General features: G+C 42.3%; 1 protein-coding gene across 3 annotated transcripts in view; it reads right to left on the reverse strand.

The window, feature by feature from the left end:
* Nucleotides 1-7,608, reverse strand: part of LOC311285964 (immunoglobulin like domain containing receptor 2) — a 24,728-nt gene extending 17,120 nt beyond the window's left edge. For all 3 annotated transcript variants that reach the window (XM_084401883.1, XM_084401884.1, XM_084401882.1), the window contains exons 1-2: nt 7,447-7,608; nt 3,357-3,689 (exon numbers count right to left, since the gene is read on the reverse strand). In XM_084401883.1, coding sequence (XP_084258009.1) covers nt 3,357-3,689; nt 7,447-7,561 — 448 coding nt within the window. In that variant the 5' untranslated portion in view covers nt 7,562-7,608. The remainder of the gene's footprint in view (nt 1-3,356; nt 3,690-7,446) is intronic.
* Between the last annotated feature and the right edge of the window lie 3,366 nt (nt 7,609-10,974).

The raw sequence follows: 10,974 nt of genomic DNA on the forward strand, positions 1-10,974 counted from the left end.
ACACACACAGTCAGACACACACAGTCAGACAGACACACAGTCAGACAGACACACAGTCAGACACACACACAGTCAGACACACACACAGTCAGACACACAGTCAGTCAGTCAGACAGACAGACAGACAGACAGTCAGACACACAGACAGAGTAATGCTTCAAACTGTGAATATTCATTCGAATGATAGTAATCAAATGTATATATGTGGTCCTGGATGCTGACTGGTCAATCCAGAATTAAAAGGATAGTTCACAAAAAAAAAGAAAATTCTGTCATAATTTTCTCACCTTAATGTCATTCCAAACCCATACGCCAAAAAAAGCACATCATTTTAATGAATCTCAATTGAAACCCATATATACTCACATATAGAGGGGTCAACGGAAGCTCAAAGGCACCAAAAACACACCTCATTGGTGTTTGAGCTTCTGTTTACCATATCTGATGCTCTTTGTACGTTCACTGATTAATATTTATATGTGAATAAAAGCAAAATAAAGAATAAAACAAATAAAGCGATTGAGTCTCTTTAGAAGACATGGATTAAACCACTTAAACCACTTAACCACACAAATTACATTTAGAATTTAGAGTGTTTTGAAGCATTAGAGTTTTGGTTGAATAGACTTTCAATGGAGGGACAGAAATCTCTCAGATTTCATCTAAAACTTCTTCATTTGTTTTCTGAAAATGAACGAAAGTCTTACGGGTTTGGAACGACATGAGGGAGAGAAAATGATGACAGAATTTAAATTTTTGGGTGAACAAATTCTTTAATAATGACTCAAACATCAGACATGTTCACATGAGACGAGTGTAACTGAATCCCTGAGTATAATTATCTCCAGTAATTTAACATGAACAGGTAAAGCTGGTGAACCGATACTCACCATAAACTAAAAAAACACTTACATTCAAGTCAGAAAATGACACTGATATAATGACTCTTTTGGGATCAAATGCACATGTTGAAGTGTGGGAGATGTGGGAGGGATCGGGTTATTCCTGAGTCGCTGGAGTGAGTAAACAGACTAATGTCAGGAACAGGAAACGGTCGGCACAATGAGCAGCACTTCCTGTGACTCCAGCGTGTCTCAATCTCACTGCTGAGGGTCCGAGCTCACTTCACATCTGTGTCATTACAGCAGAACTGATATGTGTCTGACATTAGTTTTTGCTAATTAAAGAAAATTACGATAAATACTTTGTTACATATTCCTTCATCATTTCAGCTGTAGATTATAATGAATAGCTAGGTTATGTTCACTACCAGTCTATCAATGTGTGTTGATGCTGAAATATAATTGAGTAACAGTTTGTTTTTTCTGAACATCTACCACGTGTATTGAGTCGGTTCGTGAGATTTATGATTCACGCTTCATAATTTCCGTTAAGGGAACAGAGAATAAATTCACATATTTACATCTTCATTCAGTCATTGTAAACACGAGCCGGTTCTGAATCACAGAGCCAATGGCCCAGCGAACAAAAATGAGTTCTAACAACGTTTTGCTTATTTTGCCATTAAATTATTTCTGAATGGTCAAAATCTCCAGTTTATTAAACGTTTAAAAAAAATTTTTTTTTATGTGAACATTAAAGTTGGCATGAAACGGAAGTTGAGATTGTCATTTTTTCCTTGTTGTGATGTACATCCGAGTGAAACGGCTTCTGAAATTAGAAAAAAAATGTAGGGCGGGGCTTGATTTCGTCCTTCGGGAATTGATTGGATCGTTGGAGGTTGGGCATTGCAAACAAAATGGAGGCAGATTGGAATGCCAGTTTACATTCAGTTGTGGAGGATTTCTCTCCACCGGACTCCCCCACCATTACCCTCCCAGGAAGGATTTTTTATTGAGGAGCCCGGCGACGAGAACGAGGACGAGCAGCTAAATTTTCAGGCAGGAATCAGCCCATATTTATATGAGCCTCCCGCGAAACGAGACAAACACCGATAGCCGCACCCTCATGGGCTCTGGCCGCACCCTTTCGCCATGGCACGTGACCGAAAGAGAAGAGAGGTCGTTTCGAGGGGGGAGGGAAGGGTAATGTATTTGATTAAAGATTTATAAGGGTACATGAATTTAAAAAAAATAATGAAGTGTACAGATAAATCATTTATAATAAACACTACAATATTACATATAAAAAGAAGATTTGTCAAATTTGATTTCATGCCGACTTTAAAGGAACATTCCATTGTATTATTCTTCAAACATTATGAAAACGTTACTTTTGAATGTTCTCTGTGTGTGTGTGTGTGTGTGTCTGTGAGTTTTTGTTTGTTTGTTTGTGAGTGTGTGTGTGTGTGTGTGTGTGTGTGTTAGTGTGTGTGTGTGAGTGTGTGTGTGTGTGTTAGTGTGAGTGTGTGTTAGTGTGAGCGTGTGAGTGAGAGAGTGAGAGAGTGTGTGAGTGTGTGAGTGTGTGTGTGTGTGTTAGTGTGAGTGTGTGTGTGTGTGTGAGTGAGTGTGTGTGTGTGAGACTCCTGGGAGAAGCACAAGAATCTCTCCTGTCTCACACAGTAAATGTAAAGCAGTATTTCAGCTCTGAATGAATGAGCGAATGAATGCTGGGTAAATGTGTTGCCATGTTATCAATCGTGAGCCTGTCTCGCACTTCTATTCAAACTCTAGTGTCTCTGAACGCTTCACTCCACTAAACAGCAGCAGGATCTGATCCGACACACAGACTGACTCTTTTGTCACGAGTAACTCATGGTAGATCTCAAAATGCATCTGTATTATTTACACTTCACATCTGACCTTCGACTCAAGTTCCCTCTCAACAATCAACTGAACGCAATAAACCATTCAAAATATAAAAAGAAAAATCAATATTCTGCATTCAGTGAGCTTACAGACATGTAAAGCTCAGTTAAACTAATGATTCGGTCATCATTAACTCTCTACTTTCTTCAGTGGAACACTAAATGAGATCAAACATTTATCATACAATTAGAAGTCAAAATGAAGAGATAAGTCAAAATGATGACTTTTTAAGTCATAATTTCAACTTATGTCATAATTGTTGATGTGTTTTAATGTTATGGGGATTTTCTGTGTCTTCTTTTTAATCTTATTTAATTTTATTTTACTTTTTTGATAATGTTGTGCTGCTCATCTTGGCCAGGTCACTTCTGTAAAAGAGATTTTTAATCTCAGAAAGTTTTATCTGCTTAAATAAAGGGCAAATAAATAAAAGTCACACAAATCATCTTATGACCGAAACCCTCATGGAGCTCAACAGTCATGACAAACTCTCGTCTGGTGAGCAGAAGACAGAGTCGAGCGCTTGATTGACAGCTGAGCAGAAGACTGAGAGTCGAGCGTTTGATTGACAGCTGAGCTCTGACTCACTGTTGATGATGGAGATGTCTCGGCCCTTGTAGTGCTCAGCCAGAGTGATGGAGGATCCCTGACCCGACGCCACGATCCTCACGGTGCGACCGGTGTCTCCGCAGTCGAGGTGCACCGCAGAGCCGAGCTCGGACCCGTGCAGCGCTAGCGTGTCGGGGAAGCGGAAGGCGTCGCGCGTGCGATCGCGACAGTACGACTTGTACCACCACTGGACCACTGGAGTCTGTGAGGAGACGCTGGTGTACTGACACGGCAGGACCACCGGCTGGAAGAGCATCGCAAAGCGCCGCTCGTCACGAACCGAGACCTGGACAGCCTCACCCCGCGACACCGCTGACATCGAGACAAGAGAAAAAACATAAAGAACATGAGCATATATCACAAATAAACCACAGAAACTGTGAGACGTGGAGTGTGTGTTTCTGTCTGCTGTCACACTGTCATTATCATCATTACTGAGAGCGGCTGATTCAGCACACACTGCTTGCTTAAACACATTTAGTCACCAACAGTTGTTAGACTTCAGTTAGTAAATGTGAAACAGTGTCCGCAACATATTTATCTTCCATTAAGTGACATATTTCTTTAGGGAAACAAACGTAGGGAGGGACTTGATATTATCTTCAGCCGCTTTATCAGATCATCACAGAGATTACGCGTTCAAATGAACCACACTGACAAAAATTTGACTCCTCATGACATGAACAAGGTGAACACTTGAAAACAGATACTCAAACTATGATCAAACACATTCCATATGCTGCCCCCACACACACACACTCTCACACACACATACACATGCATGTTTCCTCTGAGCTTCTGAATATCTGCTGTCATTCTAGTCAGTCAACAGAGGAGCGTCTCTCAGATTGTGTTGGGTTTATAAACTAACACACACCCAGAAACAGCTGGTTTAAATATGACCTGTGGGATTCAGACAGACAGATAGAGAGTAAGACAGCAGCAAGCAGGGAGTGTTCACTAGTAAGGGAGCAGACCATGTGTTTGATAAGAAAGAGTTTTAGATTTTTTTTTTTTTACTTTAGAGGCTTTTAATGTTCTAAAACTCTGTGGTTCATCAAATTAAACTGCTGTGGAAACTTTTTCTGTAACAAAGTACAGATTATAATAGTATCTTGTATTCTGAAATTACAGTTTCAGGTGTACTTTCTAAATAGAAGTTAAGTCTTAAAAGTAATGTGATGGGATAACGTGTAAGGAGAGATAGGAATATAATTTCCTACAGTAAAATGGTATAAACACTGGTCCAATGTGGCGTAACAGACCTGAGCTGTAACTGTAACTGTAACACACCTGAGTGGAGCTGTAACTGTAACACACCTGAGCTGTAACTGTAACACACCTGAGCTGTAACTGTAACAGACTTGAGCTGTAACTGTAACAGACCTGAGCTGTAACTGTAACAGACCTGAGCGGAGCTGTAACTGTAACACACCTGAGTGGAGCTGTAACTGTAACACACCTGAGTGGAGCTGTAGGCTAACTGTAACAGACCTGAGCTGTAACTGTAACACACCTGACCGGAGCTGTAACTGTAACAGACCTGAGCTGTAACTGTAACACACCTGAGCTGTAACTGTAACACACCTGACCGGAGCTGTAACTGTAACAGACCTGAGCTGTAACTGTAACACACCTGAGCTGTAACTGTAACACACCTGACCGGAGCTGTAACTGTAACAGACCTGAGCTGTAACTGTAACACACCTGAGTGGAGCTGTAACTGTAACACACCTGAGTGGAGCTGTAACTGTAACAGACCTGAGCTGTAACTGTAACACACCTGAGTGGAGCTGTAACTGTAACACACCTGAGTGGAGCTGTAACTGTAACAGACCTGAGCTGTAACTGTAACACACCTGAGCTGTAACTGTAACAGACCTGAGCGGAGCTGTAACTGTAACAGACCTGAACTGTAACTGTAACAGACCTGAGTGGAGCTGTAACTGTAACAGACCTGAGCTGTAACTGTCAAAGACCTGAGCTGTAACTGTAACAGACCTGAGCTGTAACTGTAACAGACCTGAGCTGTAACTGTAACACACCTGAGCTGTAACTGTAACACACCTGAGCTGTAGGCTAACTGTAACAGACCTGAGCTGTAACTGTAACAGACCTGAGCTGTAACTGTAACAGACCTGAGCTGTAGGCTAACTGTAACAGACCTGAGCTGTAACTGTAACAGACCTGAGCTGTAACTGTAACAGACCTGAGCTGTAACTGTCAAAGACCTGAGCTGTAACTGTCAAAGACCTGAGCTGTAACTGTAACACACCTGAGCTGTAACTGTAACAGACCTGAGCTGTAGGCTAACTGTAACAGACCTGAGCTGTAACTGTAACAGACCTGAGCTGTAACTGTAACAGACCTGAGCTGTAACTGTCAAAGACCTGAGCTGTAACTGTCAAAGACCTGAGCTGTAACTGTCAAAGACCTGAGCTGTAACTGTAACACACCTGAGCTGTAACTGTAACACACCTGAGCAGAGCTGTAACTGTAACAGGCCTGAGCTGTAACTGTAACAGACCTGAGTGGAGCTGTAACTGTAACACACCTGAATTGTGGGCTAACTGTAACACCCCTGAGCTGTAACTGTAACAGACCTGAGCGGAGCTGTAACTGTAACACACCTGAGTGGAGCTGTAACTGTAACACACCTGAGTGGAGCTGTAACTGTAACAGACCTGAGTGGAGCTGTAGGCTAACTGTAACAGACCTGAGCTGTAACTGTAACACACCTGACCGGAGCTGTAACTGTAACAGACCTGAGCTGTAACTGTAACACACCTGAGTGGAGCTGTAACTGTAACACACCTGAGTGGAGCTGTAACTGTAACAGACCTGAGCTGTAACTGTAACACACCTGAGCTGTAACTGTAACACACCTGACCGGAGCTGTAACTGTAACAGACCTGAGCGGAGCTGTAACTGTAACAGACCTGAACTGTAACTGTAACAGACCTGAGTGGAGCTGTAACTGTAACAGACCTGAGCTGTAACTGTAACAGACCTGAGCTGTAACAGACCTGAGCTGTAACTGTAACACACCTGAGCTGTAACTGTAACACACCTGAGCTGTAACTGTAACACACCTGAGCTGTAGGCTAACTGTAACAGACCTGAGCTGTAACTGTAACAGACCTGAGCTGTAGGCTAACTGTAACAGACCTGAGCTGTAACTGTAACAGACCTGAGCTGTAACTGTAACAGACCTGAGCTGTAACTGTAACAGACCTGAGCTGTAACTGTAACAGACCTGAGCTGTAACTGTCAAAGACCTGAGCTGTAACTGTCAAAGACCTGAGCTGTAACTGTAACACACCTGACCGGAGCTGTAACTGTAACAGACCTGAGCTGTAACTGTAACACACCTGAGCTGTAACTGTAACACACCTGAGCAGAGCTGTAACTGTAACAGGCCTGAGCTGTAACTGTAACAGACCTGAGTGGAGCTGTAACTGTAACACACCTGAATTGTGGGCTAACTGTAACAGACCTGAGCTGTAACTGTAACAGTTGGCACTGATTTGACTGAGTCTCAGGGTTAAAGCAGCTCTGCTCCTGATTACAGAGGCTTTAGTTAGACATCAACCCACATCATTACAGTTAAGCTCAGAAACCCCCACACAAACACTGAGGTACTGCTTTGTAAGCAGTTTTACACCGTTACCATGGTAATCAAACAACTGCTGAAACAGCTTTAACTATTTCAACTACTGAAGATGATCATTTAATGCTGATTTATGTAAGACAGTGAATGCAGATGCAATATTCATCTCCTGTATTTCGCTCACGGACCAACTTACCAAATAAACCAAAACAAACCTTAAAATGACCGTGAATCACATGAAGTGAATGTGCTGATAATTATCAGGCGTCAGTGCGTCACATTTACATTAGAGCTTCTAAGAGCCGCTACAATGTCACTAAATGTCACTAAATGTAACTAAAAGATTCCCTCCCGAATCAAAGCAGAGTTAGTGGAGTTACTGAACTGTAAACAGTGTGAAGAGTGAAAACAACCTGCTGTTGCTGCTCAACTTCTCCAAACTCTCAGAAAGTGACGCACCTGTGAACGCCACGAGTGAAATCCAGCATCTGACGAGTGAAATCCTTCTAAATCGTTTTGTTTCGTGACCCGTAGCAGAATTGCGACCGTGTTTTCCTCGTGTTTTTCGCTTCATTTTCCGTCCGTCTGTTCTGCGTCTCGTGAGTAACGGGTCTGAGCAACGGAGGCGCGCGCCGCCCTCAAGAGCGCGTTACCGAGGACTTTCAAGGAGGGGTTTTCTTTTCAACAAAATTACACACTTTCAATATATATATATATATATATATATATATATATATATATATATATATATATATATATATATATATATATATATATATATATATATCACCATTCATTATTATATACAAATACATAAACTATACAAATCTAAATAACATAACAAAAAAAAAAAACTATTAGAAATGTTGTATTTTTATTAAATACTTCAATGTTCCCGTTATATGAACAGCTTTTACAAATCCACACTAAACCGGTCAAAAGGTTAAAGACCATCATAATAGTCTTGAGCATTAATTCAAGAAGTTTGATATTAGACTTGAATCAATAATGATTTCGCCCTCTAGTGTTTCTATCGGTGTAGTAGCGTATGAGTAGTGGAGACTGGGAGACAGGGGCATGTTGTCACACGCTGTCTGTCATGAGGTAGTTTTGTCTTACACAAAATGTACTTGTTGTTTATTTGTTTTTCTTAAAATATGTTTTCGCACTGTCTATTAATTAAACACGAGGGTCATATGGGTTCTGAACCAGTAAAATAGACTATTGTGAATGTAAATGTAAGTCACTTTGTTTAAAACACTACGTAATGATGGTAGATTTGATCTGTACTCAAAACAAGAATATTATTCAGTCATGTTGTCTGTTTCATATGTTTTTTCAAATGTATTATTTTTAATTCAGCGTCTATAGCAGGTGCCCAAAACCATGGGGAACCAGGGAAACCCAAAAAGGAAAATTCTGTCATCATTTGTTCACCCTCATGTCGTTCCAAACCCGTAAGACATTCTCCGGAACACAAATAAAGATCTTTTTGATGAAATCTGAGAGCTTTCTGTCCTTCCATTGACAGCTAGGCAAATACCACTTTGATGCTTCAAAAAGTTCATAAAGAGATCGTAAAACTGATATGATTAGTGTGGTTTAGTCCAAATTTTCTGAAGAGACTTGATCGCTTTAGATGACGAATAGATTGAATTTAGGCTTTTATTCACATATAAACACTGAAGAGCGGACATAACCAAACCTGCTTGATGCGCGAGAACAAACCTCACGCTGAAGCTCAAACGCGCTGCGTAACACGAGAATAAAGTCAAGTCTCCTTCATTTATACAGCGCTTTAACAATATTGATTGTTTAGGCTTTACAGCAGATCTAGAATAAAGTCATTGTCCAGATAAAGTTAGTTTTGATTGATTCACTTCCGTTGTAAAGATCATTAGTTATTAACTTAGGGGCCGCTAACACACACCGCTCTCACAGAAAACCCTTAATACTGTAAGTAATGCATGAACTTTGTATTTTGAGCACTTCTTGCATTGTTTTTGCCTCTTCATGATGACTCGCTTGCTGTATTCCTCATTTGTAAGTCGCTAAATGACTAAAAAAAAGCCGTCTGCTAAATGACTAAATGCAGGCCCGGATTAACACCGTGTAGTGCCCCTGGGTGACAACATTTGAAGTGCTTTTTGAAAACTTAAGGCTTTCTTATTCATAAAACGAGTTGGACATCATCACATTTTTGTATACATTTTTATTTATTTACATTAGTAAGCTACAGGACATCGTCTTTCAAAACATGACCTGCGCGAAAGAGAAAAAAATAAATAATGCGTCATTATTCCCAGCACTTCTGAAAATGCACTTCCGAATGCGTCTCTGTCCCCAGCACATTTCAAACCAAACTGGCGCCCATGAGTGAGGTTGTCGGGGTTGTCTTAATCCATTGTCGGCATCTTTCCGCTTGGATCTTGGGCTTTGGAAAGGCGAAAAAAAACGACCCCTCCCTATAAACTTTTGGGGTACCTGGTGTCAGACTTGCAGGTGCCATAGGCGCATCGTTTCACGATCTTGCTGAAAATCGCAATGTTTGACGGTCACGGGGGTCTTTCTCCTTAGTTACAGTTGCTGAGCTAGGATTGGACGAGGACCGTTCGAGGGCGGGGTTTTGCGAACGGTCAATTCTTTATGGATATAATTAATATTCTCTCTGTATATATTGTATCATTAACTGTTCATTTTGTATCTGCATCTCTTCCAGCAAAATAATATATATACAAAACATGAAAAATATTTTAAAGTCTAGTCATTATCTTAATCACTTGGTGCCCCCCTATTGGCTGGTGCCCCAGGGCACTCGCCCAATCCCGTCTATGGATAATCCGGCCCTGACTAAATGTAAATGTTAATGATCTTTCACCTTCTGGCCTCTTTGGCGACACCGTAAATACTGTCGTCGAGAGGTTTCAGGAGGCAAAGAGACAGTCAGCCGCATTCAAACGTTTCATCCCCGCCGTCGTTTTAGATCTAGGATGAGATGATCAGGCCTGTCTTCCGAGCCAGGGTTCCTGTGTTGGGACCTGGCAGTGGTTCTCGAAGAGTTATCCCTGGGTATCCCTATCGAACCCACTGACGAGGTGTTGGAGAAGTTTCCTGCTTTTAAAGTGGCCTTCCTGCTCGTTATAACATCCCAAAAAAGAGTCGGGGACCCGCAGGCTCTCTCTATTTCTCCCTCTGGCCTCGAGTTGCTCCTGGGAGGGTAAAGGCCATTCTCCACCCTAAGCCGGGCTACATGCCCAAACTGCCATCTAATGAGGTACAGTCTGTTATCCTGCACCGGCTGACCAAGGAAGGCTACATCTATCATGCCCTGTCCGGGCCCTGGAGGCGTATGTACGAGCTCCTCGGGTGGAGGAGGACCAGCTATTTGTGTGTTTCGGGTCACCTAAGAAGTGTTCCCCTGTCTCTAAACAGACAATAAGCAGGGGGGTGTAGAAGGCTCTTTCTTTGGCGTATGAGGCGCACAGTATGCCCTCGCCTCTCCTGATAAAAGACTTGAGGAGTGGGATCTTCTAAAGCCCTGCTATCGGGAGTTTCCCTTCCAGAGGCGGTGGTGCCGGCTCAGCCTCCCCGCACACCTTCATCAGATACTATAGTTTGGATCTGCCCTCCTCGCCGGGTTCTCAAGTCCTCTCGTCCTCAACTGTGCAAGCTTCACACCAGGACAGGCACTAGTCAGTGTGGCGCAGTGGATATTTCAGTTACTAAAGTGTCACGGTTTTTCCTACCACTGCTATGCTGATGACACACAGCTCTTCCTCTCATTTCAACCAGATGATCCCACAGTAGCTGCACGGGTCTCAAGCTGTCTGGCAGACATCTCCACATGGATGAAGGAACATCACCTGCAGCTCAACCTGGCAAAGACTGAGCTTCTCGTCCTCCCTGCCAATCCATCTCTACAGCACGACTTCACCATCCAGCTAGATTCATCATCGATCCCCCCATCAAGGTCGGTCAGAAATCTGG

Source organism: Rutilus rutilus (genome assembly GCF_951802725.1).
Source record: "Rutilus rutilus genome assembly, chromosome: 2".
Lineage (NCBI taxonomy): Eukaryota > Metazoa > Chordata > Actinopteri > Cypriniformes > Leuciscidae > Rutilus > Rutilus rutilus.